The following is a 26,391-nucleotide window of genomic DNA, read 5'->3' on the forward strand; positions in this document are numbered from 1 at the left end:
GATTAAGATACTGTATATTTTGCCCTACGTGTATCTGATAATAAATTCATGTTAATCTGACAGTTTGCGTGGTGGGGCTAGCCGTACGGAAGAGTTGAAAATGGTGAATAAAAAATTTTTACGAGCTTGTCAAATTTTTAGATGATAAAAATATGTTAATTGGACCCAAAGGAAGCTACATTTCGAAGGACCGACAATTTGGACGTGACGCAAGGTCACAACGGCCCTTTGAAAAGCAAAAAAAATCGTTACTTGTACAGGGTGGGCAAAATTTGTGATACCTTAACTACAACTTTTTAACCCAACGAGATAAAGAAAAATAAATGTACCATTCATGTCGTCTTTTTTTGAGAAACTAATAATGTCATCAAATGCATTCCTCTATCTTCTTTTGTTTTTGATTTATAGGCCAAAATTTTAATTTGGGCGATTTCAACTTTGGTCATTATCACCGTTTCTGTTTGTGCTAGGATGTTGAAACGAAGAGACAATACAAACACTTTTTTGATAGCAATACACAGGGGTAGCTTAAAATGACTTAGAAAAAATCGTCATTTTTTTGCCGTTTTAGAACGATACCTCAGTCTTTCTAAGTCATTTTTAACTACTGTTTTCATTAGAAAAAATACATCTTTAGTTATAGCTCAGCAAAATATACCTGTTGGAAAAAATCATAGTACGCCACTGGATTGCTATAAAAAAGTGTCTGTATAATGTTTTTATTTCAACATCCTAGCTTAAACAGAAACGGAGATAATGACCAAAGTTGAAATTTTAATTTCCACCTATAACTCCAAAACAAAAGAAGATAGAGTAATGCAATTGATGGCATTATTAGTTTCTCGAAAAAAGACGACCGTAATGTACCATGCATTTTCCTCTATATATATTTTGAAATATCCGAATCCGAAATCTCCACAAATCAAAGTTATAATCGTTAACCGTTGATTCGTCATCGAATTACATAATGCATTATTCATTCGATCGCGTTGTGTAAGTCACCCGGTCAGTTTTGAATTAGAATTCGCGGAGAACGGACGTTTAAATTTTCCCTCGTTCACTCGGTTCGTATAAAGTGCAAAATTATTCGATTTTTTCGGCAGTCTTCCGATATATTCGGGAAATTGTGAGATTTTGTTGAAATTTCGGATTCAATTAACGAAAAAATCTATTGTTTGAAAATACCGTATATTTTGAAATATCCGAATCCGAAATCTCCACAAATCAACGTTATAATCGTTAACCGTTGATTCGCCATCGAATTACATAATGCATTATTCATTCCATCGCGTTGTGTAAGTCGCTCGGTCAGTTTTGAATTAGCATTCGCGGAGAACGGACGTTTAAATTTTCCCTCGTTCACTCGGTTCGTATAAAGTGCAAAATTATTCGATTTTTTCGGGAGTTTTCCGATATATTCGGGAAATTGTGAGATTTTGTTGAAATTTCGGATTCAATTAACGAAAAAATCTATTGTTTGAAAATAACATATATTTTGAAATATCCGAAATCTCCACAAATCAACGTTATAATCGTTAACCGTTGATAAGATCATCGAATTACATAATGCATTATTCATTCGATCGCGTTGTGTAAGTCGCCCGGTCAGTTTTGAATTAGAATTCGCGGAGAACGGACGTTTAAATTTTCCCTCGTTCACTCGGTTCGTATAAAGTGCAAAATTATTCGATTTTTTCGGGAGTTTTCTGATGTATTCGGGAAATTGTGAGATTTTGTTGAACTTTCGGATTTAATTAATGAAAAAATCTATTGTTTGAAAATTCCGTATATATATTAACGTAGAAAAAATTGCTTCTGACAAAATTTGTAGGAAATGTTATGCTCTACAACTTTTATGTTGAATGCGAAAACAATTTGAAGCCCAGGAGAGGAGATAATTCTAAAGAACTGATTTTTGTGACCCATATGGCCAATTTTTATTGTTTCGGCTTGCTGAAACTGTCAGATTATATTTTTTTCGTTATTCTTGAATCATTAGCGTCAATATAAGAAAAAAAAGCCACCGGCGCGCTCGAGAATGTAGGTACCATGATCGTTTTTTTTACTATTCTGACAGGCTGTCCTAGACAATTCCTCCTATATACAGATCTAATTTTCGGTAGAGGTACTCTACAGGGACTACAGGGTCCAGGGTATCTCCCTTTGTATTAATCTGACACGCTCGCGTAAATCCAAAATTTCCCTCTTGGGCTCCCCAACTATAAAAAAAACGTTGTTACCAGATTCCCACGCGGCACTAAGGCTGCATATACTCATGCTGTTTTGGACGATTTCTGTACCTTTACAGCTCAACTTATGAATACCAACAAACGTGCCGAATCTCCAGACTTGACGTAACCGCTTTCCTCATTTCTATTCCGAATAAATCTTTTACATCATGTGGCGTATTTTACCCGAGGATTCGGGTTTTTCAAATAGGCGCCGACCTACCCCAAACGGGGATCGACTTCAAAGGTTGAGCCTCTCTGGTCGACTCTTGTTGATCGGGCACAATGGAACATCCTCGCAGTGGGACGACTAATGAGTGAGTTGATTAGCTTATCGAACGGGAATAAACCTGCCGTCGCAGAGGCCGAGACCTGTACGAAACAACATTAATTCCACTTCCGGTTATCCCGGCGGGAAATAACGCCAAGTCCCGAGGGAGGGCGTTCTATCGAGCGCCGGAAAATGGGAACGAGATTTTCATTGTTCCCGAGCAGAAATCGTCATGAATAATCACGGGGTCCGGTCCCAACTGGTGGAGTATTTTTGACGGTTCGAATGGCGTCGGCGGTGAAGAAATGGGCCGTTCAAATTGCGAAAAAACGGTCGAGCGAACTATTTATTATCCAATTTAATTCAGTCAGTTCCTTTTGCATTTTCGTCTAATGCCTCTATGGAATTTTTTATGGGAAATATTCAGAAAAATTATACTCAAGTCGAGTTAACATAGTGACTTCATTCCCAGTCAAGTGGGCTATTTAATTTTGTGCTTGAAAGTAACGCTTTCTTCCACTATAACATCTTGTTGTTATCTCTCAAATTTGATGAAACTACAAAACAAACTTTTCAGATTTTGCTAGAATCAAGAATTTATTTTAAGAAGTTATACGTCATTGGTATAAGCGAGGGTGTAATGCTCCACAAAAGTAAAAGAATTTCAGGAATTTTGAAACCTTTTTAGGTTTAATTTTTCTTTCTTTTTTACTTCCGACCAGATTTTTGAGGCCCAAACTATCAACAGCCGACTGTAGGAAGCCTTGATCAATTTCACACAACTTTGGCAACAAACTGAGCCGGATATCCCCAATACCTTGGTGAAAAGCATGCAGAGAAGATGCGAAGGAATTATTGATGCATTGGGAGTGAGGAGAAGTCGGAAAAAACCGTGGCCACATTGTGTCAGAGACTATACTAATATTTAAGCATCCTCGGAGATGATAACTTCATCACCGTCCACTTTAAATAACAATACAGTTATACAACAGAGTAACCGACGCAGAATTGACACTTGAAACACTGGACAACCTGATTTGCATATAGTAATTATGTTTTCCCCTGCCCAATAACAGTAAAAGGGGCCACCCTATAGTCCCCGAGCTGAGATCCTATAATCATAATCCCCCTGTATAGAAACGAATGTTACAATTCTAGTATCTGAATGAGCAGGAATTAGAAAACCCACAAGGTACCCTTTTATAACACATATTAGATCATTTCATTCGAAAAAAAATTCATTTGTCCATTTTTATGACTAACCCAAGTCTCTACCCAAGTTCACACAATCAGAACGTATTGTTACAACACTAACTATGTATTATCACGTATAAACTTCAACAAATAAACGAATGGCATGAAGTAATCTCCAATTATACCTGCCTACCAATGTTTGACATGCTCAAATAAGTAAACTGTGATAATAAAATAAGATCATCGTAGTAGGTAATACTTGGAACACCACAACGAATATTAGCCAAAATCTGAAATTGTATTATCCAAGGTATTCGAAGAAAAATCTTCCAAAAAGTGGGAAAACTCATTGAAAATTTTGTTTGCAAACGTATTTCCGAACTTTCTTCATAAAAAAATTTCGTTAGGTACCTGAAAATTACTGGATGCTCCTTTATCCCAGTTCAGACATACTTGAACAAATTTACACCATCACTTCTGTACGTTTTTCTCACGTTATTTTTATCGAAACGTCCACGAGAAAACAACGGAAGAATTCTACATTTTTGAAACGTTCTTATCGCAGCAAATCGCGAAATTCTATTGATTAAACTAAAAAATTTCCGGAAAGACATTTTTATGAACTAGAAACGAAGGCACAGAGCGTTTCCACCTCGGTTTCCACAGAACCCAAAAAATTAATATGGACATCTATATAATCTATGTCATTCGTTTGACTTAATATGATTAAATTGCAACCTAAGGATTACTTGATAATTTTTTCTCTGCATTCTTACGAATGTTTTCGTAGACTAAACCTTACACTGGTCGTTGAGTTTTTCTATATTTATATTCCATATACTGAATAACAAAAATTTTTTGGGTTACCTGAAATTTTCTTGATGACTCCCTATGCTTCTATTTCCCAGTTCAGACATTCTTGAACAAATTCACACCATCACTTCTGGACTTCTGGACGTATTTCTCGCATTATTTGTATCGAACCGTTCACGAGAAAACAACGGAAGAATTCTACATTTTTGAAACATTCTTATCGTAACAAATCGCGAAATTCTATTGATTAAACTAGAAAATTTCCGGAAAGACATTTTTGTGAACTAGGAACGAAGGCACAGAGCGTTTTCACAGAACCCAAAAAATAAATATGTACATCAATATAATCTATGTCATTCTTTTGACTTGATATGATTAAATTGCAACCTAGGGATTACTTGATAATTTTTTCTCTGCATTCTTATGAATGTATTCGTAGGCTGAACCTTACACTGCTCGTTAAGTTTATTCATATTTATATCCCATTTACTGAATAACAAAAATTTTTTGGGTTACCTGAAATTTTCTGGATGACTCTCCATGCTTCTATTTCCCAGTTCAGACATTCTTGAACAAATTCATACCATCACTTCTGGACTTCTGGACGAATTTCTCATGTTATTTTTATCGGAACGTTCACGAGAAAGCAGCGGAAGAATTCTACATTTTTGAAACGTTCTTATCGCAGCAAATCGCGAAATTCTATTGATTAAACTAGGAAATTTCCGGAAAGACATTTTTGTGAACTAGAAACGAAGGCACAGAGTTGATATGATTAAATTGCAATCTAAGGAGTAGGTACTTGTATTCTTAAGAATGTTTTCGTAGGCTAAACCTTACACTGGGCGTTAAGTTTATTTATATTTATATCCCATTTACTGAATAACAAAAATTTTTTTGGGTTACCTGACATTTTCTGGATGACTCTCCATGCTTCTATTACACGATCACTTCTGGGCGTATTTCCCGCTTAGTTCAAACCGTTCAGGACTATTAAATGGAAAAATTCTACATGTTTTGAGACCTCATCTTTAGAAATCGCGGGATTAAAACAGAAAATATACGGAAACGCATTTTCATGAACTAGAAACGAAGACACAGAGCACTTGCACATAATTTGACGAGAATGTCAAGAACACAAAGCATTTAATATGGAGAGGTATCTATGTTATTCATTCAAGTTGGCTTGATTAAATTCGAGTTTAAATTGCAATTAAACCGATAATAAAACCGAGAATAAACCTATAGCAAACTGAATAACTTTTTCCACTATATTCTTATGAATGTTTCCTGCTGTTAATATTACATTTGCTCAGTGAAGAAAAAAATTTCTGGATCACTTCTCTTCTGGACGTATTTCCGAGCGTATTTCCAATAACTTTGAACCGTTCACGAGTGAAATGGAAAAATTCTACATGTTTTTATCGTCATTAATGGAAAAAATGTCGCTCCTAAACTAGAAAATATCCGAAATACCCACATTTTCATTATCTAGAAACTCGAAGCCGATCACAAAGTTTGTGTTTGTTTCCTTCCCAACGAAAGAAGATATATGATTAATTGTATTCGATATTTTCGGACCAATGAAGTTGATAAATTAACACCGATATACCTTCATCATATACATATAAAAAATGTGATATCTTCAGTGCGTTCCGAAAATCACACGAATACTTGATTCCAGAATCAATTTGAGATTTTTTTGAAGAAAATGATTTTTAGGAGAAGGGTTGGAAATTTTTTTAGGAAAACGGTTGGAAAATTTTCTCAGGAAAGGGGTTGAAAAAAGTTTTTCATGAATAAGGAAGAAAAGGTATTGATCGTGTAAAAATAAATAGTTCCAGAAATCGGGGGTCGAATATTTCTTAAACATATAAGGCAAATATAGAATGCATCATACATCAACCCATTTTCCCGGTGGAAAACAAGTTTATATCAGCGTTGAGTACCGACGTTTGTTGTCAATAAAATTGTAGGTTAATAAATCAACTCAGCCTCAGTTTTTTTAATTTTTACTCACCAATTGCAGAACTGTGTTGACAACCTCCTTGTTGGAAACCTGGCCCACCTCGATCAAGCCTATCAAAACACCAAATTTGATGTTATCCTGAAGGGGCATCCTGATAACTTCTTCAGGGTGTTTTATCTCACTTAGAGGGTGTGAAGTCAAATCCGCTTTAGCGGACATTGTGATATTTCACGGAAAAATAAACTCACTCAAAATTTCCACACGAACACAGAAAAAACGCACTTGGTTTTGCACAATTTTCAGTAACTTTTCATATCACATGATGATAACAGGGCATAATATGCACTACCATGTTGTGTTATCTGACAGCAAGACTTGACAGCCTGGCAGCCGCGCATATACACAAGCCGGTGCGGAGTTTCCACAAAGCTCTCTAATTGTTTTCTCATTGAAAAGGAAAATAAATTTCAAGATAAAGTAGAAACACACCGCTAAATGTTCAGGAGGAGAAATCTGTATCAAGATAAAAAACACTTTTCTTACAGAAAACTTTTTCGAATTTTCTTACAGAAATCTTTTTCCAAATCTTTTTACAGAAAACTTTTTTCAAATTCGTTACAGAAAACTTTTTTCTTTATTTAATTACAGAAAACTTTTTCCGAAATTTTATTACAGAAAACTTTTTTCCGGAAACCGTTGTTACAGGAAACTTTTTTCCTGATATATTTACAGAAACCTTTTTTCATGATATTGTTACAGAAAACTGTTTTCCACTTACAGAAAACTTTATTAAGATAGAAATCTACAGTCTTAAAACGAAGTTCCATAATAGATAGCAGCAGCAAGCATCCAATTACAGACGTTACAGAAAACTTCTTCACCTCGAAATTTTAGTCGCTGTTTAACCTGCATCATCTATATTTTAGAGGTAACAAATCAAACTTCCGCTTATAAATACCAATACCATTGAACAAAGATTGGTCTCCATACCGTTTTTTGAAGTATTAATTAATAATGCAAAGCTACAATCTTTGATATAATGCTATATCCTTCAGATTTCGATCGCCGTGACATCTATCGTGCAACTGAAACTTGATTCAATTTCAGGCTACAATTACAGGAAACTAGGTATCTTGAGCATTGAAATTTCAGGTTATGTTATTTTAAAAAAGTTTCTTTGAAAAATACACAATATATTATTCGATTCTCTGAAGATCCAAGAAGGAAATGGAGTTGATATTGAGAGGATCACAAACACTTTTGCGAACTTGCAGTAGAAATATTGTTTCCAATAAGGTAATTATATCAACAAATTCCCGGCCGTGTGTAAACCACAATTTTTTTCAGTATAAGCAAGTTCGTTTGAACAGTTATTACAGTTCACCTACAATCCAAAATGTACAGATAAACACCAAATATGAAATAAGTAGATCACCTGATGAATGGAAATATGTTGAAAGAATCATACCTCCGATAACTGTCCCAAACTTTGCACAAAAAGAGGAATATCATTCCGAATTCAAACCACCAAGCGGAAATGCGAAAGATCACCCGTATTTTATTCCTAGAACCAAAAATCATATGATACCGGTGTACTTGCACATCCAACAGAGGGGTATGAGAAGACTGACCGTAGTAAGAAAAATTCAAGGTGACATATGGCTATTAGGAAAAGAGCTTGAAACGTTCCTTCAGCCTATGAGTAAAAAACCAATCAGAATGCAAATAAATGAGTTTACTGGAGGTATAAGAATAAATGGCGATTATGTAAACGCTATAAAATATTGGCTGCAAGAAAAGGGATTCTAAATGCAAATAAATCGTTGGATTTTTTCAGAGAAGAAAACTGATATGAAGTTTACTTATTGATTTCATTTCAAAATAAATGTATTATACCAAATATTATTAATTCTGCTTTCCTTCTTAACATATTACTGTGAAAAAATCTATTCACAAAATGTTTTTATTGTCATTACAGTCTTCTTCATATGACTCCAACAATTATTTAGGCAGTCTTGAGTGTTCTGAACCATAGTGAACAATGACAATTCAGTCATTTGCTTTGCAACCATACTTGAGATGAAATCACATTGAACTTGAAGAGGTGGGTTGATCATTTTTTATTTGCAAAGAAAAGACTCACCTTCTAAACCACTATGCCATCTTTTATCATTATTATATCTTCATAAAATGGGGGTTCCAAAAAATTAAGGAAAAACAATTCCAGGTTTTCTTGATTTATTAATGATATATGGTGAATATAATGTCACCACTTGGGTCTCGTCTGAAGATTGTAAAAGTTCTTTTGTCAGTGAAAAACCCAATCATTTTGAATGAATGTCAGCAGAGCCATCTTACACCTTCTCAGATGAAGAAGCTAACAACTCCGAATTAATCATCAACAAACAGCTTCACAGCTCTCTAAACATGTATGTATAAGTCCGTCCTTCTTATACCATTGTATCACAGCATTATTCTAAAGCTAAGAAATAGTTTAAATTGAAGAAAATAAGGTATGCACCTTGAATCTCTAAAGATAACATTGAATATATAAGATTCACATCGAAACGAATGCATAATAAGCCTAAATTCAGTACAAATAATCACTATTCAAACTACCAGATGAAACATCTTGGCACATCTTCGTCTCGCTCATATCATTGGCGAGAGCCATCAAAATATCCAGTATGAGCTCTTTACTCAAATTCTTCAATTTCGGCAATTTTGCAACCTTAGTAAAATGATGCACAATCAGATCCAATGCGTATTTTTTCATATCGCTAGCTTGCATCTTATCAGCTGCCTCTAATATCTGGATAACGTTCTCAAATGTAACGTTCATCTCCAGGTTTTGCTTACAGAAGGCTTGTAATCTGTTGTTCGTGAAACTGTAGAAAAACGGTGCTGAAAATAGATAGAGGGAATCCTCGGGCGGCATAGTCACGTCGCCGTAGTAAATGTAACGGAGGAGTGAATCGAATGATTCCTTGGATGGAACCATTTCCCCAATTCGGATCTGAAAAATATTGTAGAGATTCTTGAAACAATCATTTCAAGATATATTTCATGTGAAAGAGGCAATTAACAATAATTTTTGAAATATATTCGTATAAATTTACGAAAATGAAAATTCGAAATCATCAAAAGAGTTGGAAAGATTCGGCTAACTTCACGTTATTAGCCACTAACGTGATTTCAAGGGATGTGAAAATAGCTCAAGCATAGACTGAAATGTAGCTAGAGATCATTTGTGTTCTGTGCTCGAGAACGCTACAGACATGAGCGTAACATTCGACTGGGCATTCACGATTGAAAATGCTCATATCGTCCTCTGAAGCAGGCAGGCACAGCCAGTGTTAAAAAAGTGTACTCATACTCACTCTGACAGTATTATCTGAAGGCATGAATGATCTGAACATGGCCTCAAAATATCCGCATCGTGCTGCCAGAATAGACTTATGCGCAGGTATAACATGATTATCCAGTATTAAATCAATGTCGCAAAATTCCTTTCCAGTTGCTATAAGGAACATGGCCATATCTTGTTCCAGAGATGATCCGTTTGTATTACTTTGTTGTTGATCTGACGGATTGCTAGTTCTGTTTTGCGGTTTCTGCTTCCTGCGAATAATCTCTATCATAAGTCCCCTATCTAAGTCTTCGAACTCGGTGCTCATCACTATCTGATTGTAGTTGGATTCTTTCACAATGAAACGGAGGCAGTGCTCTTTGATGAATTTCAGCTGTAGCTGATCTGCGTTGTGAAGAGCGACGAGCACGTTTTTCAAGCAAATCGTGGCATTCAGGTATTGGATGCAGAGGTTTTCCAGTCTGACCATGTTGAATTGCACTGCTAATCTATAAATAATGGGGAATTCTCCTCAATTTGGGTTATCATATCAGTATATGCAAGTTTAAACTGAATAATTATGAGTTTCATTCATGAATTTTTCAAATGCACCGCGGAAACTATTCAAAATCATTCTTCAAATATGAGGTTTTAAATAGCTTCGTTTCTAGTTTACGATTTGGCAACAGCGGCTACTAGAAAATACAAAGAACAATGGCTTAAATACCAGTTGTTGATAAGGCGCTCACTCACTCAACGTTTATGCTTGTCATCTTGCACTGAGCCTGTACAGCGCATTATAAGCTTGAATTTGCAAGTTCCCGTATTCCCATTTACCTGTAAACGTCCATCATTCTCAGCACGATCTTGTTACTGAAAGGGTCTTCGTCCTTCTTAGCCTTCTTCGTAGGATCTATACAATCCATGTAAATATAATTCAAGACCATCTCGAAAGCTTCCGGATCTGCGTCGGGCAACTTGACCTGAATCAGGGGGGTGTCGTTGAAAGGTACTTTGGTCGTTCCGAACAATTTCTCCAAATGTTTATCCCTATTCTCCTTGGCCTGCCTGATCTTCGTCCTCAGATACTGCGATCTTGCGGCCACCAAGGCCACATGTCCCAAGATTCTGGTTTCATCGGCGCCGATCAGAAATTGCAGATCGCAAAATTGTCGCGTTTCCAGGATCTTCCCGAAATCGTCGTGCAGGGTGCACTTGGGGTAGCTGGAGAATTGGAAACGGTACATTTCGCCGCTTCTGACGTTATTGTCGACCGTACCCCCGAATATGAACATGGCGTCTCCCACAACGGCTGCAGCGTGAAAAAGTCGCCCTGAAATAAAGTGGGTATCACAAAACGGGCAGGGGATCCAACTAAGAAAAGAAAAAAGCATAAAGCAATATTTTCTAGAATGGTACATCAAAGGGAAAGGGAAGATCCTGAGAAATATTGTTGATGTTTGTTATACCGTGAATGTATAAGAGTACAAAAATTAGCTAATATTTACCTGAAGGCACAAATGAATCGGGAACTGGATGAACTACTGACCATGTTTGAGAATCTAGATCAAAACAATGTAGATCATTTGATAAAGTACTATCAGCAGCTCCCCCAAAAACATATAAATGCCTATCAAATGCCACCATAGAATGCCCATATCTTCTGGCTGGTGGGGGTGGTGCACCTCTCAGAATATGCTCTGTTGATATACGAGTCCATCTACAAGTACCAAAAAACAATCAAAATTAGAAAAAAGCAATAATTTTCTTCTATATTTTTCAATGTATGCCAGACACCAGAGCCATCTAAAAGATGCTGATTGATCCCCAGAAGCTCAAATGTTGCCATACCTACTGAAAACGTTAATAGAAACATTACACTTACGTTTTCTCTTGAAAGTTGAACTGGAACAATGAATTCGTTATTTTTGCACCGCTTTGTCCGCTGAAAACGAACATACACTCCCTAGCTACTGCAACTGGAAAATTACAACAAGTTGGTGGACATTCTCCTTTTTGTTCAATTTCTTCCCAGAAACGTGCATCACCCTGCCAAAGTATCAAATTAATTTTGTCCACACCTCAAATATCAGTGAACCCTCACCACAAGTGGTATAGTCCACATATCGTTCAACCTAGCATTACCATCATAGCCAGCAAAAATCCATAATTTATTATCATAGACAGTAGCTCCATGAGCTGATCTGGGTACAGGAGTTCTACCGACAAATTTCCATTCCACCCATTGGCCAGAAAGAAACTTATACTCAAAGAGATCATTTTTATTCGTGAGATTGGAATTTGAGTGTATATCTCCTGTATAACCTCCAAAGACATACATTGAAGAATTATGGACAACAGCAGAATGATGATATCTTGGAGCTGGTGGAATACCAGTAGCGAAGGCTCTACCCCATGATTTCTCTTTGACATCAAATCTGAGTAAATCGTTCAGCATGCTCTTACCGTTATCTCCTCCGAATACATATATTGCCTCCTTGAAAGCAACAACCGTATGCTTACTCCTCCTAGAAAATTAGAATTATTTATCAATTCAATGTTGCGAAAATGGTGAAACAACCTAGCTCCTACAAATTCGTCACATTCAGGCATTCGCTTCCATCGATGAACAATTTCCATAGGTCCAAGTTCTAGGGTGAGAGCATTATCGAAACAATTGCTGCTACTTTCTACAACGGTAGAACCCATTTTGATCTCAGTAAGACACAATTATTTATCAATCGCCCTAACAATAATATACTCAGAACTGTAGAATGAATTTCATCTAAAAATTATATTTATACACTTAGTACAGAGACTATGTTTAGTATTTCCTTCATTCTTATTAATATCAATTTGCATTAGCAAATTCACTTTTGTAAAATTTCTATCATTTTCAGTTTTTTCTCAATTTTCGATTTCTAGTATCAGGTGAAATTAGCAGAAAGCAGAAATAAGAATTGTAAACATCAACAAAGTCAACGGGTAAGATTTCTTCCATATTTTTTTCTCGTTTCTACATTTTCCACTTCAACAGACTCATCTTTCTAGTTTAATACATAGATGGCGCTAGAGCGCCAACTGTTTAAATGGGCTAACTCGGGCGCCCAATTCGTTGTTGGATGAAAGTAGTTCATCAATCATAATGATATTTGATCCAGGTATGGACCCTTCATAATTCATGGGAAAAATATAAATACCAAATATGGTATAATGGTTTCTTTTTAGGGAAACCACAGCTACGGTAGCGTCACCTAGCGTGAAGACTCTGACACTTCCTTTCAGTGGAAGAAATGTTGTGATTCCAAGTGATCTATGATCTGACGATGGGTGGGTGGATTGGTTCCCTTCTTTAGTTAGGTTAGGTTTTTAAAGCTCCACAAACACACCATGGGGGCCCAGTTTACGGGTTTACGTACTTTTTTTTTGCAAAAATGAAACTTGCATGAATACTCTCTGAATAAAAAAAATTCAAAGTTGTAAAATAGTTCAAATAACACTTTATTATCAAAATTTTTAATGATTGAAGTATAAAATTTTTAAGTCATAACTTAATGTAGAATATCACATCATAAAATTGCTTTCACATACTGAACAACATTTTCAAATCCTGTAAACTAAGTTTACTACCGATAGCATGCTTCGAGCCAGTCAGCATACTTTCTGATATCTGAATTTTATTCTCTTGTAACTTTTTAATCCTCTCCTCAATAGTTTCGCTGGCCATGAATCTAGAAAATATACCAAAAATTAATACCCCTTTCAGTTATTTTCCAAGAATTTACAACATACTTATAAATGTTCACATTTTTCTTCTGGCCCATTCTGTATATTCTGTCTTGAGCTTGATTTTCCAGCTGAGGATTCCAATGCAGGTCTAGCAGAAAGAGGTGATTCGCTCCCACCAAATTCAAACCCACTCCACCGGCAGTCAACGACAATAGTAAAACCTGTAAATTCAAGTTTTTTCATTATAAGATAAAGTATAATCGGAGATTTATCTACCTTGACTTTAGTGTTTGGATCATTGAAGTTCGTCACCATTTCTGTTCTTTTCGATGTGGGAACTTTTCCATCCAATTTCGTAAATTTTATACCTGCTTCTTTCAGATGCCAGCCGAATAGTTCAAGGAAGCTTGTCCATTGCGATACTACAATGATTTTATCCCCACTTGATAATATGTTGGGAATCAATTGCATGGCTGATTTCACCTGTAATTAAGAATAAAAAATTGGAATTAATGAGGAACATCAATCCTGAACTCCTGTTCTCTTTTTACCTTGCTACTCATACGATCTTTAGCAAACAGCGGATGTGACGGGTTCAAAATACCCTTCGTAGCCTCTTTGAATCCCACCACTTCTCCCACTGGCGAAATATCTGGCTGATCGTCCAAATTCAATTTATTCAGCTGATCTAGAAGGTTGATTTCTTCCTGTTCCTCAGGCTCATCATCTCCTAAATCTTCATCACCTTGCAGCATCTTGAAACAAAAGATTTTTCTTCAAAATCGTAATAAAACAACCTTTTTTCTGCTTCTTTCCAATGTTTTTTCACTAGAATCAATAAAACGTTGGTGTACTCACATTTGTAATTAACGATGGATGACAACAGATCTGCCTCAAGCGGAGTAACAGAACCAAGATTTCGTGCTGGTTTACTTCTCTCATTTGGTTCAAAGCCAGCAATTTTTTCCTCATTTTGAAGTACTCACTATTGGTATCGGCTGAAATATTGGAAAAAAAATACATATTACTCACTTCACACATAATATTAAGGTCATTAATTCAAAAACGAATTCAAAAACAGCTCTTACCGTTTGGATTTCTGAAGTTAATAATATCTTGGTTTTTCTCGGCTCTCTGATGCAAAAATTGCGCGAATAAAGTCTGGGAAAATAATAGGATTTTTTGATATAAGCTCATCTCGCTCTCATCTAAAGTAACCGGAATTAGGTCCCATTTGCGAGTAGGCATACTGTTCAACTCTCCTTTTGCCATCAGTTCAGCTTTAGTTCGTCTCAACATCAACGATGATATAACAGTTGTCAATCTTTCGCCCCCACCGCTTCCTTTATCACCCACCCACCGCTTCCAGACCTAAAAAATGCAAGTTGCGCGTTGAAGAATGATCATTTTTATTCCTTCCACTATTCAAACTGGAGAATGAAAGGAAAAATGTAAGACCTGAGCAATTTAGCAAAAACTCTAATATTAACTTCTGACTGAGCTGTGCTTTAAAAGAAAACAGAATTGTCATTGAAAATGATGAAAATAAATAAAAAAAAAGGAAAAAGTTGGAAAATTGAATGAAAAATGTGAATTTAAAAAATGTTAATTCGCAAATTACACGTAAAAAAAAAGAAACTTACGCCTAAATCGTCGAAAGGTGAACATCTCAAAAATTTCAATAGAGCATACATATCAAGTTCCTTATTATGAACTGGGGTGCCTGTGAGGGCCCATCTGTATTTACCGGTTAGAGCGCAGCAAGCAATAGAAGTTTGCGCTTTGTGATTCCTTATCTGATGAGCTTCATCGAGAATGATTCTCCTCCACCTCACTCGGAATATAGCTCCTTCTCTCTCCATCTCATTCATCACTATGCTATATGTTGTAATAACAACGTCATGCTCCGCAAGCCTGAAAATTATGATCATGCAACAAAAGAATGCAGAAAGTCTTTTGAATTAACCTTTTAGGTTTGTCCTCCCTTTTCGGTCCATGATAAACATTATAAGATAGCATTCCTCTTCGCAGTTTAACGTCTATCTCTTGAGCCCATTGGTTAAGAAGACTGGCAGGGCAGACAACCAAAGTGCCTCCGTTATATTTTCTGTGTCTCTTAGAGAGGGACTCCTTTTCTTCGTCCCTCTCGTCATCATGGTCAATTTCATTTTCTTTCGTTTTCAGCACGAGAGATATCATTGTGAGCGTTTTACCGAGACCCATATCATCCGCTGGAAAAGTATTTCTTTTTGAAAAAGACCCCATATTTAAAAGAAAAATGCTGAACTCTGAGAATGCATGCAGGATTTTTGAGAAAAAATACCTAGAATGCCCCCAGGTGGCTTTTGCTCTTCTCTATACATCAACCAGGCCAAGGCCCTTCTCTGATGATCCATAAGGGTGACCTTAATTCCTTTGGGTTCGTCTGCCATCTGGTCGTCTTTAGGACAATTTTTCAAGGAACCGTGAAGTTGCTCCAAGCTTTCAACGGTGAGAGCTTTTTGATTTTGGTAATTTTCCAGTCCTTTCTTGCCATAAGTTTTGGGTTGGACAATGGCAATACCAGCTTCTAGATTATTCCAGTCCACTACTGGCTTTTTTCCTTGTTCTACAGGTACATCTTCTGCGAATAAGAAAGCAATGCTTGCCATTTTATTGAAATATGATGGTTTCTAATTATCATTTAGGGACAGTTAAATTTTGAAGAAAATTTGGATTCTGATAGATGGCGCTATATACTTCAAGCTTACAATTCATCTCATTTACGATTTTATTCTCAACACCCTGGATCAAGACAATACTGCCAAATATTTTTTTATGGATACCTTTTTCAATTATTCTTTCTCATGTAATTCATGACTTCCAACATTTAACAATTTATTCTATATACCTTACCTTCAGCAACAATCATATTTCGTAGTCGATCTTGGGCTTCCAAAAATTTTGCTTTGGTTTCTTCGAAGCGTTTTTTTAATAGCAGACCTTTATCAGGAAGATTGGATATATTGATCGTAGACATGATTTTCTGAAGAATAACAGAGTGAAGTTACTATCTAAGTTGATACAATGTATGATAAAATCAATATATTCACCTGTGCTTTAAGCATTTCTTGTTCTTTTGATCTGACCAACATCAGCTGGTCATTATATTCTGTCCTCTTACATTCTACTTTTTTCTGTGAGTTATCAATACTTTTTTTTTGAGCGCTAGGGGGTTCTAGTTTCTTAAAAAGATCATCCAATTTCGTTTGCATCTTGCTACCTTTACTTTGTTTGTTATCCTTGGTTCTTCTTATAGTATCTACTTCATCTGAATCACTAGATACTATTACAGAGTTTTCATTTTGAGTTTTTGGTTTGGGAGTTTCCGCATTGAAAGAGTCATCAAGAATTTGACTAGTATCGATAATATCAGAATCGAGATCAGAGTCCTCTGTATCGGAATTTTCAATTTCCACTTTTTTATTTTGGGGAGTCATGAATGAGCGTCCCCTATTAGAAGGTTTCATGGCATCTTCGCTATCTGATGATATCAATATCTGATCGCGTCCTTGAGTACCAAAATTATCATATTTCTTCAATGTAGAAGTGAGAGATGATTCTTTTTTCTTTCCCATATGTTTTTTATCATATTCAGAAATACTCAACAAATTTGATTTATCTGATTCTACTTCATCATTTTTAGATTGACTAAGACTATTAGAGACCGATTGTTTTTCAAGTACAGATGCAGAAAAATAACTTTTTCCTCGTACTTTTGATACCACATCATCTGGAGTACTTGTAATTAATAAACTACTCTCAGATTTGTCATTTTTTATCGGGCTATCATCAATGATAGACTGTGATTTCTCGTCATCAGTATCATTTTCTTCATCATCAGTAGTGTCTGTTATAACCATTGCTTTTTTACTTATAATTATAGAACTGTCATCATCAGAGTAATCTGAAAAGGATATATATTTAAATGAAGCAACAGATTTGGTATTAAAAATACAGGGACAATTATGTATGTATATATTTTAATGAGACAAGATCCTTAATTATCTATTAATCTTGAATGAAATTTATTCAGTTTTCAAAATGAAGTGGTTTCGTCGGAAGATTAACGGTCAATTTCTCCTGTGAAAAGAGTGGTATCTCTCATAGGGCCCATTTAAAGAAAATTTGCCTATTAATGCTCTACCTGAACTTTCTCCAAAATTCCTATTCATTCTTAAGATCTTAAGCCCCTAATTTTTCAGGAAACGAATACACAACACACAATGCACGAGACCATTTCATTTCAAATTTATGTCACTGAGCACAACAGAAAATATTTCAAATTTTTCTGCAGAGTTTGAATTTCAAACGGAGCTTTGACATTCTTGGAATTTTTTTCCTAAATAAAAACAGAAAATTGTCTTTTCATACAATAATTCTGAGTATAGTCATTTAATCTATGGAAGACAGTTTCTTTATTCAAAAATTTTTGAAAAACTTTTATCATGCTTCCGTCTGAATCATCAGCATTTTTCTGCCAGAACAAAATGTCAAAGTCAAATGACAGATTAAGACAGAGATAATTGTCTCTGTCAAATGTCAAATATAGAACCAGACAACTAGGGACAACAACTGGAAATGGAAAAACCAAACATCAAACATTGAGCTAATTTAAAATTTTTCACAGGTTGAATTGAGGCTTTATCATGGCTCTGCCACCAAATTATAAGCAAGTGGCAATGCAAATGCCTAGCCCACAAACACCAAACCGTAAGAAACTTAGTTTTAATAGACAAATTGAATAATTACCCAGAAAATTTCGCTTAGATTGATTGCATGATTAGTATGAGCATTTTGATGTAGTTTCTGTTCTGAAAAGGGCTTGTTTAAACTTTTTAATTAGGCAGTAGGTGAATTTGGCTAAGTTTGTATCTGTATAAACACTTCAAAACCCATTTCACATTTTTTGTTCGAATTCAAAATGAGAGTTTTCTGATGCTACTACTACTCTGACTGCTCAAAAAAAAATATCCATAAATTTCATAAAGTTGGACGATATCGGAAATGGGTCTTAATGTGATCATAAGTCATATTTGAAAATTTCAATTCTGAAAAGCCATTATATGGTGTTCCATTGAATTATATTCTCTAGCAGTCGTTGAACTTTTTGACATACAGATACAGAACAACCTCTAGTAGATTAGTGTTCATGGTTATATAAGCTTTGTTTGTGTTTGTTCAGATATACTGGCCGCTGGCTCTCCCATGACTTTCAACATATTGAAAGGTAACTTCTAGATTTTATTAAAATTCAATTTTCATATTCTCATAATATGAATCTTCAATTATTGAGAATTGTTTGGAAAAATATCTGTTTTCAATGCAGGTGTGTGAATCTGTAAGTTTCATGGCCTCCTTTAAACTAAACAGAAATTCGTGGCTTTTTTCTTACTTCAATTTATAAGTATAGTAGTAATGAGCTGATGGAAAAACATTACATATAATTAGAAAGAAAATTCAGGTAGAATGCATAGTACATAGTGCTTATTTCTTTGTATCTTCCTTATGCTCTATTTTTTTTATATTCAAGTTATTTCAAAATAATTCCAAAAATTCCTGCTTCAAGTTCCATCAAATTTTATCAACTAACATCGCAAATGATTGGTTTAGCAATTTTGATTATTACAGATTTGTACAATCAGTTTTTTCAATCGATAAAAATAATATCAGAATTGCATGAAAATTAAAATATATTTCTGGATATGTTGATTTTACCCATTGTTGTCATAGAATATGTCCGGTATTTGTGTGAAACAGTTCCAATTCTTCTTGAAAACTTATTGTTGGGTGAAAATTGAATATTTTCTAATTCAAATTTATTTCTCAATTATGGCAATTACAGAACGTTTGAGAGCCTCTGGTGGTTCTGGATCTTCTTCAGCTGTGAGTAGCAAGAATGTTGACGAAGATAGGTTTTTGCTAAATTATTCTTTTTCCAGAAAGAAACAAATCCTTTTGTCTCGACTCCAAATGGTCATTCCGGCTTTGTTCCTCAAAAAATTGGAAAAAATACTGCAGTATGTACTATGATTTTGATTTTTTAAGATACTTATCTTTGTCTCGATGAAGTCTTCTTGATTCTTAAAATTTTTCAGAATGATTCCAAAAATCTCAAGCCTCCAAAGGCACCAGAAAAACCTACTATGCCTTATATGAGATATAGTAGGAAAGTTTGGGATCAAGTGAAGGCTCAAAATCCAGACTTGAAATTATGGGAAATAGGAAGGATTATTGGTCAGATGTGGAGAGATTTACCTGAAGAACAAAAACAAGAATTTGTTGAGGAATATGAGGTTGAAAAAGTGGAATATGAAAAGAGTTTGAAAAACTACCACAATTCCCCTGCCTACTTGGCTTTTATTGCTGCAAAAAACAAAAAATCCGGTGAGAACTATAAAATTATGAGTTGAACATGTCTTAGTGATTTTATATTTGAAGGTCAAGGTAACGACGGAGAGACGCATGAGAGACGTGAATCTTCTAAGCAAGCAGCAGACAGAGATAGGAGAATCGAAATACAACCTGCAGAAGATGAGGATGGTATATGAATCTCACCATGTTTCATTATAATGATTGAAGCATTTTAATTTTTCTGAATATTTTCATCACCAATATCTTTTCAGATCAAGATGATGGCTATTCTGTCAAACATGTGGCCTACGCAAGGTATCTCAGAAATCATCGTTTAATCAACGAGATTTTTTCTGAAACGGTAGTCCCTGATGTTAGATCGGTCATAACAACAGGCAGGTTGCAAGTTTTAAAGAGACAAGTTCAGTCTTTAACCATGCACCAGAAAAAATTAGAAGCCGAACTGCAACAGATTGAAGAGAAGTTCGAGGCTAAAAAAATGAAATTTATTGAAAGCAGTGAGGCATTTCAGGAAGAGTTGAAAAAAGTTAGTAGAAATAACCATTATGTGTTCATGTTGTTATAATATGGGCATTTCAGCACTGCAAACCAGCTGTTGATGATGAGACCTTCCAAAAAATGGTGGAGAAACAGTACGAGTTACTGAAGAGAGAGAGAGCACAGAGATTTGAGGAAACTGCTAAACCCAAGATAGAAGAAAATGGAAAAACTAACCAAGAAACTGTGTCATCTCCTGAATCTCAGCATTCGCAACCGGCTCAAGAAAATAGTCAATCTGATCCAGAGGTAATTATAATAAGACATTTTATGTAGTCTGTAGTAGGGGATGTTGATTTTTCACAACAAGGATTGATTAATGTTACAGCCCATGGATCAAGACAAGGACGAACATTCAAATCCTGAACCCCCAGTTGCTGCTAGCCTGCTTGCAAATCAGAGACCTTTGAACGGAACTGCTAATCGCCCTGAGCCACCCAAACCAATGGAGAAACAGCCCCCTTTCCACCCACACCCCCCTTACCCAGAACAGTCCGTTCCTTCTCCACAATCGCATCAGCACTCCGAGAATCCTCAACCACCCACTGCTGCGCCTCCTGCAAATATGTCTCCTTCACCGAATGCAATGGCACCACCATCTAACCACCCTCAGACTCCCCCTCAGATACCTCCGGGACATTCACCGGTTCCCCATCATCCCGGTGTACCGCAGAATCATCCTGGCATGCCACCGAGTCATCCCGGATTGCCTCCGGCTCCTCACAAGCCGCATATCCCTCCTCAAAATTCGGGTGTTGTACCCCCTCACAATATCCCTCCTCACCCTTCTGCGGTCCATGCAGCTCCCCATCCTCCTGCGCATGCCGTTCCCCCACACCCATCGCAGAACGCGATGATGCCGCCGTCTCAAGTGCCCCCTTACCAACAGTACCCACCGCAGAATGCTTCGCAGTCTATCCCTCTCCCTCCGAGACCGCCCCATCCTGCATATCCTCCCTATCCCCCGCAACAGCAGCAGTCTTATCATCAGGGACCGCCGCAACCATATCCAGGCCAATTTCCAGCCCATTCCTACTATCCTCAGTCTTACCATCAGTATCCGCCTCATATGAACAGACCACATCATTTTCCGCCGCATACAGCTATGCCACCGATCGAAGGACAGCAACCAGTGCCGGGTCCGGGTGGTCCAGAAAGTCACCCCACAAGTGGACATCATATGTATGGGGTACACCCTCCCGCACAACCAGAAGGGGATCATAGGCCTTCAGATGATAATGCATCAGAAGACAGTAAAGGTGGGCGAGTGAAATTACCATATATCACAGAAAAAAATGTTGCTTTTGATGCTGCAGAACATTCTCCGATTAGGTTATCTATGTCTCCGATGTTTATTTAATGATGTTGCATGTCATCTGTCAAAAGTGATAAGGAACCACAGATTAAAGAAATAAGTTTTTCTGTAATCTGTGCCAGAAACCACCTACTTAAAAAGTCTTGGGTCACTTAATTTTTTTTCGTAAAATTCTTCAGATTCAGTTTTAAACTTTCACTAGTATTAATTTAGGTGTTCAAATTTTCAGATGCCCATGATGAAAACCTGGGTGAGGAAAAAAAGGAGTAGGAGAATCTTTATATGAGGACTTTCAAGTAATTAGTTAGCCAAGAAGAAAAAATCATATGTATATGTATATTGAAAGTGAAAAAGTAGTCCATTAAGTTGACGAATTGTTTTGATTATATCGAATAGATTTTTTTCATAATTTTATTTGTACAATAAAGATAATTATGCATAAAATATTACTCTTATTTGAACTTGGATTTTCATAACTAATAAGTATTCAGATGAGCAGTTGAGGTAATAAAAATCGGATTATTTCAATGATTTATTTGCGGAAGTGATGGAAAGGATCAAAAATCCTATGTTTATCTTAGGAGTTAACAGATATTCACTCGGTTATATTCATAACATAGTATCAACTATTTGAAATGGATGAACAGTGAGTGACTCGACCTTTATTATGATATATCATAACGAAATCATTCATCATTTTTCTGGTTATGGTCTACAACCAAATTTCTACTTAGCAACAATGGTCTTATTAGCTCCTCCTGACGCATATAATGCTTCCTTTGAGCATAAGGCTTATAATAGTTTGTATATACTAAATAACACCCTGAAAGGAAGAACAACCCTGATGCAGCTAAAAGCAATGGATGTCCGGCATATTTCGATCTAATGGCCATGATGGATCAACTAAGAGGAATCTTGCTTTTCTTTAACTTCTGGATTTTGTTTGATTTCTTGCAGAGATGGTCTCCAAATGTATATACCACCAATGACCCCCAATACAGTAACCAATCCAATTTCAAACCCAGAGAGTCCCAGAGGTCTTCTTATCCTCATAATAGTTTCCACTTTGCTATTATGTAATTGCTATATTTGCTTGCTCTCTTCTTTAGGTACTTCTTCTGTGGACCTTAAATAAGGTCTTAAAAAGTAAACGCCGGTATGGACCATAGACCTAATAAAATATGGACAGGCCCTGAGAGAGAGAGGTCACGAGTAGTACGTTAGAAAGAGATGGACATATGGTAGAAAACGTCAAAATCATATGTTTATTGTTTACTGTCCAGCTACTGTGTTTTCAATCGATATTTCATTCTCCTCACAAGCAATTTAGCAGAAAACTAGGTTTTTAGAATCGACTGCTACATGCTAATAAAGCGAAAGAGATTTATTTTTGGAAATAATAGACCAATAAAGGAGTTTCTTCGTTATTTCATGTACATATAAGACATAATTTACAAACAATCACAAGGAATATACCTAATCTACTTCCTATATTTCATAAGGCCACAGCAAGAATTTGTAGAGGTGACTTGAATTTCGAGATAGTATATATTATTGAATATTATAAAGGATGTTGTTCTAAACGAAGTAGTTACATATCTACCATCACATTCTATTTCAAGGCATGTCCGAAGAAAATACTAAACTCCAATCTGGATTTAATATTAGAAAGAGAAGAGATGTGAATCATGTTGATATTCAGTGAGCCCTGTGACATCGGCAAACTCAAAACTCAATATTTTCTGTTGATCAGTGTCACAGAAATCTAACACTGTAAAGCCACACAATAAAGAAACAGGAGCAGTAAAATATAATGCCAGGAGTGCCAGAGAAGAGCAACTAAACCACCTGATGGAGAACCTATCAAAATAATTGAAAAAAAAAATGTGAATGATTAATCATCATATAAATATTTCCCCAGCAGGAAATTTTATATTATTTGTGAAAGTATCAATAAACATACTTAAAATTATTGCCCTTTTCTCTATACCACACATGTTTTTGCTCAAGGAAGGTGAAATGCTTTAAAAAATTCACTTCAACGATTAATTTTTCTCTGCGTAGCTAGAACCCAAAGCAGGGGTCCTTTTATCTTACCAAATCACGAGTAATTTCAGTGTATATAAAATCAGACCCTGGCGAATGAGATAATATTGTTGTTTTATACAACTCTCAAGTTTTTCTACATTAATAAAAATAAAAAAATAAAATTTCAGTTAGTATTTTTTTTTTTAATAAACTTTTTAGGGTTTTCACTCCCAATCTCTGAAACTATTATTTTATCAGCACTTGAAAGATTCAATACGAGAAAAATATAGTTGATTTGATAACATTTTCGAAGTTGATTTCAGTACAAAAATTGCTACAAATTAATAGAAAATCTATAAATCTACCGACAACCACCCAAAAATGCAACATGGAGGATCAGCGGACTGGTAGAATTCCCGAATTTACTCGATAACTTGGTTGAAGCGGCAACGTTGATTTATTCTCTACCAGCTACCAGCTTGACGTTTACTACCAGGGACTGCTGTTATCTCTCTTTTCTACCACCCCCTCTCTCTCGTGGGTATTCCTCGATGCGGTGAACGGGAAAACCACGTGAAGGCCTGTCCATGTATTATTAGGTCTATGGTATGGACGATGAGGGCAAATCCTATAATACCTTTAAAGATATTCCCGTACCGTCCACGTTTGGATAACATTAGTTAATTAGTTCATCAATTCTAATCTCCGCTGCTATCATCATCATAGTTTGTCTATGGCTGCTATATAAAAAAAAAACAGGTTGTCATGTTTTTTAAGGTTAGTTTTGTGCATAGAACAAAACAAAACACAAAACAGGCTAGAGAAAGAAGATCTATGAGAACAGGTTTCTGTTTTTCTACGTTGCCTACGCCTTAGAGGGTAGCAACCCTCCATACAAAAGAGTAACTTTTTGAATTCACAAAAAATCACGCAAAACGTTATAACAAGAAAATCGGGGTAAGCACTGACGGGTAGTCAGGTGTTTCTGCGCGCTTGTTCAAATTCAAATTTATAACCATGTCGTCAGCCTTCCAGGTACTGAACTCACTCAACGCTGCTTAGCTTCCAAGAGTAAAATTATTTTTTCCAAAATTTTATCTTAAGGTGGTCGGCATTTGCTAAGATACAGATTTTTTTAAAATTTTTTTTTTCTCTCTAGGTTTGCGATCTCCGACCCAATTGATGATGATGTTTTCACTTGTTATCTAGGAAGGGATATTACACAGTATTTTCAATTAGTGTCGTCATCATCAGTTTCGGTGATTTAACAAATAGGCTAGGTACTATGTGGGAGTACTACCGGAAGTAGGCATATTGACAGAGGAAATGGACGATGTTGGATAGAGATGAAAATATCTTATCTAGCGGGCTACTTTTTTGCGATAGAAAGTGGTCAGAGTGGTCCTGCATCGTTGCGTTCACACAATATTCAGATGAATAATGTTTTGTCTGGAATATTCAGACCACCAATACGGAGGATGTACATGAAAATTATCAGCAGATAAAATACGAAAGACTCTCGTTACTTATAGTTCATGAATTCTACTTCTGTTGAGGTGATCTATAGATTACTCTGTTCAATATGGGTTCCTAAATGTCATCCCATTCTGATTCTTCTTTGGGTTGTTACCCTATATTCTGAAGGTGTTTCTCGGACGAAAAAGTGTATGCAGAATGAATAATAAGTTCAATGTCAGGATATTTGACAATGGTCATGGTTATATAATCATATCGAGCAACAAAAGCCTTACAATTAAAACGAACTGAACGAAGACATCATTCATAGAATAAATAATTAATTTAATCATTTTACCCAACATCAAAGTCATCACGTAGATATCACTTGTTCTTCAAAAGTGAATGAAAAAGAAATTGCACATTTTAGAAGAATTAACGACTGTAGCATTTCCCCAAGTTTCAAGCAATTTTTTCAGCAAAATTTCGTGGGGATCGTTCAACTAAAAAAGTTGAGTTTCGAAGGGTCACTGCACAGCCTGTCGTGGGAGGAGTTATGTGCGAAAGGGCTCTTTGCGTTCCTTAGGGTCTGTAGTTTAGTTTTTAGTCTTTTAGTTCTACTCTGTAATCTGTGTTTTTAGTCGGCATCATGATTTGGACCGGAATGTATCGTGCTCGAGTAACATTTTTGATCGCATCTGTATTTTTGGAAATTTATATGTATTGGGAAAACATCTTTTCTGCATCCCAGAATCGTTTGGCAAGATCAGTACCTGATGGATTGGTGATAGTCCTGATGGTTTTGATTTCGAACAAGACTTTTCTCAGTCTTTATTCGCTTTTCATCATGAATATATCAGAAATTGAGGGTGGGTTAATGGTTTCCATATTCCAATAGAAAATTGATCAAAATGGTTAAAATTGAGGTAGAAGGGGAGGTCAAGTTTCAACACAACGGACATCAAATGAATAAATTTACCATTGTACGTCGGAATGAAAGGAAGAGACTCACACACTTCACCCACCGATATATACAATTACTAAACCTAGATTGCTGCCGAGTAATTGTCAATTGTAATGCGTTTATCT

At 36.0% G+C, this 26,391-nt stretch overlaps 5 protein-coding genes and 2 long non-coding RNA genes across 8 annotated transcripts in view; 3 read left to right on the plus strand and 4 right to left on the minus strand.

Moving 5' to 3' along the window:
• Window positions 1-6,879, minus strand: part of LOC123309910 (neurobeachin) — a 452,107-nt gene extending 445,228 nt beyond the window's left edge. The window contains exon 1 of one of the 2 annotated variants that reach the window (XM_044893215.1): window positions 6,527-6,879. In XM_044893215.1, coding sequence (XP_044749150.1) covers window positions 6,527-6,694 — 168 coding nt within the window. In that variant the 5' untranslated portion in view covers window positions 6,695-6,879. The remainder of the gene's footprint in view (window positions 1-6,526) is intronic. The other variant, XM_044893217.1, reaches the window with a different exon arrangement.
• Window positions 6,880-7,609: 730 nt separating this feature from the next.
• On the plus strand, window positions 7,610-8,375 carry LOC123309914 (probable 39S ribosomal protein L49, mitochondrial). Its single transcript, XM_044893222.1, has 2 exons — window positions 7,610-7,771; window positions 7,823-8,375. The coding sequence occupies exons 1-2, from the start codon at window positions 7,703-7,705 to the stop codon at window positions 8,282-8,284; spliced, it is 531 nt and encodes a 176-aa protein (XP_044749157.1). The 5' UTR covers window positions 7,610-7,702; the 3' UTR covers window positions 8,285-8,375.
• A 325-nt stretch (window positions 8,376-8,700) lies between these two features.
• LOC123309864 (leucine-zipper-like transcriptional regulator 1) lies at window positions 8,701-12,770 on the minus strand. Its single transcript, XM_044893154.1, has 7 exons — window positions 12,406-12,770; window positions 11,929-12,352; window positions 11,710-11,873; window positions 11,333-11,544; window positions 10,662-11,157; window positions 9,856-10,333; window positions 8,701-9,491 (listed from the first exon to the last, which is right to left on the minus strand). Exons 1-7 carry the CDS (start codon window positions 12,531-12,533, stop codon window positions 9,066-9,068), a joined length of 2,328 nt encoding a protein of 775 aa, XP_044749089.1. The 5' UTR covers window positions 12,534-12,770; the 3' UTR covers window positions 8,701-9,065.
• Window positions 12,771-13,309: 539 nt separating this feature from the next.
• LOC123309047 (transcription termination factor 2) lies at window positions 13,310-18,015 on the minus strand. Its single transcript, XM_044891892.1, has 12 exons — window positions 17,740-18,015; window positions 16,646-17,499; window positions 16,449-16,578; window positions 15,877-16,176; window positions 15,520-15,784; window positions 15,197-15,467; window positions 14,642-14,924; window positions 14,412-14,551; window positions 14,105-14,308; window positions 13,830-14,036; window positions 13,617-13,774; window positions 13,310-13,555 (listed from the first exon to the last, which is right to left on the minus strand). Exons 1-12 carry the CDS (start codon window positions 17,765-17,767, stop codon window positions 13,408-13,410), a joined length of 2,988 nt encoding a protein of 995 aa, XP_044747827.1. The 5' UTR covers window positions 17,768-18,015; the 3' UTR covers window positions 13,310-13,407.
• Window positions 18,016-18,123: 108 nt separating this feature from the next.
• Window positions 18,124-22,263, plus strand: LOC123309048 (pollen-specific leucine-rich repeat extensin-like protein 1). The gene is made up of 10 exons (XM_044891893.1): window positions 18,124-18,305; window positions 18,778-18,822; window positions 19,438-19,478; window positions 19,535-19,612; window positions 19,691-19,979; window positions 20,034-20,135; window positions 20,219-20,493; window positions 20,547-20,753; window positions 20,833-21,763; window positions 22,049-22,263. The coding sequence occupies exons 1-10, from the start codon at window positions 18,242-18,244 to the stop codon at window positions 22,087-22,089; spliced, it is 2,073 nt and encodes a 690-aa protein (XP_044747828.1). The 5' UTR covers window positions 18,124-18,241; the 3' UTR covers window positions 22,090-22,263.
• Window positions 22,264-22,338: 75 nt separating this feature from the next.
• Window positions 22,339-24,567, minus strand: LOC123309049. The gene is made up of 2 exons (XR_006537216.1): window positions 24,485-24,567; window positions 22,339-22,945 (listed from the first exon to the last, which is right to left on the minus strand). It is a non-coding gene; the product is annotated as an uncharacterized LOC123309049 (long non-coding RNA).
• Window positions 23,046-23,791, plus strand: LOC123309050. The gene is made up of 2 exons (XR_006537217.1): window positions 23,046-23,343; window positions 23,442-23,791. It is a non-coding gene; the product is annotated as an uncharacterized LOC123309050 (long non-coding RNA).
• Window positions 24,568-26,391: the final 1,824 nt, after the last annotated feature.

This window comes from Coccinella septempunctata, chromosome 3, assembly GCF_907165205.1.
Source record: "Coccinella septempunctata chromosome 3, icCocSept1.1, whole genome shotgun sequence".
In the NCBI taxonomy this organism is placed as follows: Eukaryota; Metazoa; Arthropoda; class Insecta; order Coleoptera; family Coccinellidae; genus Coccinella; species Coccinella septempunctata.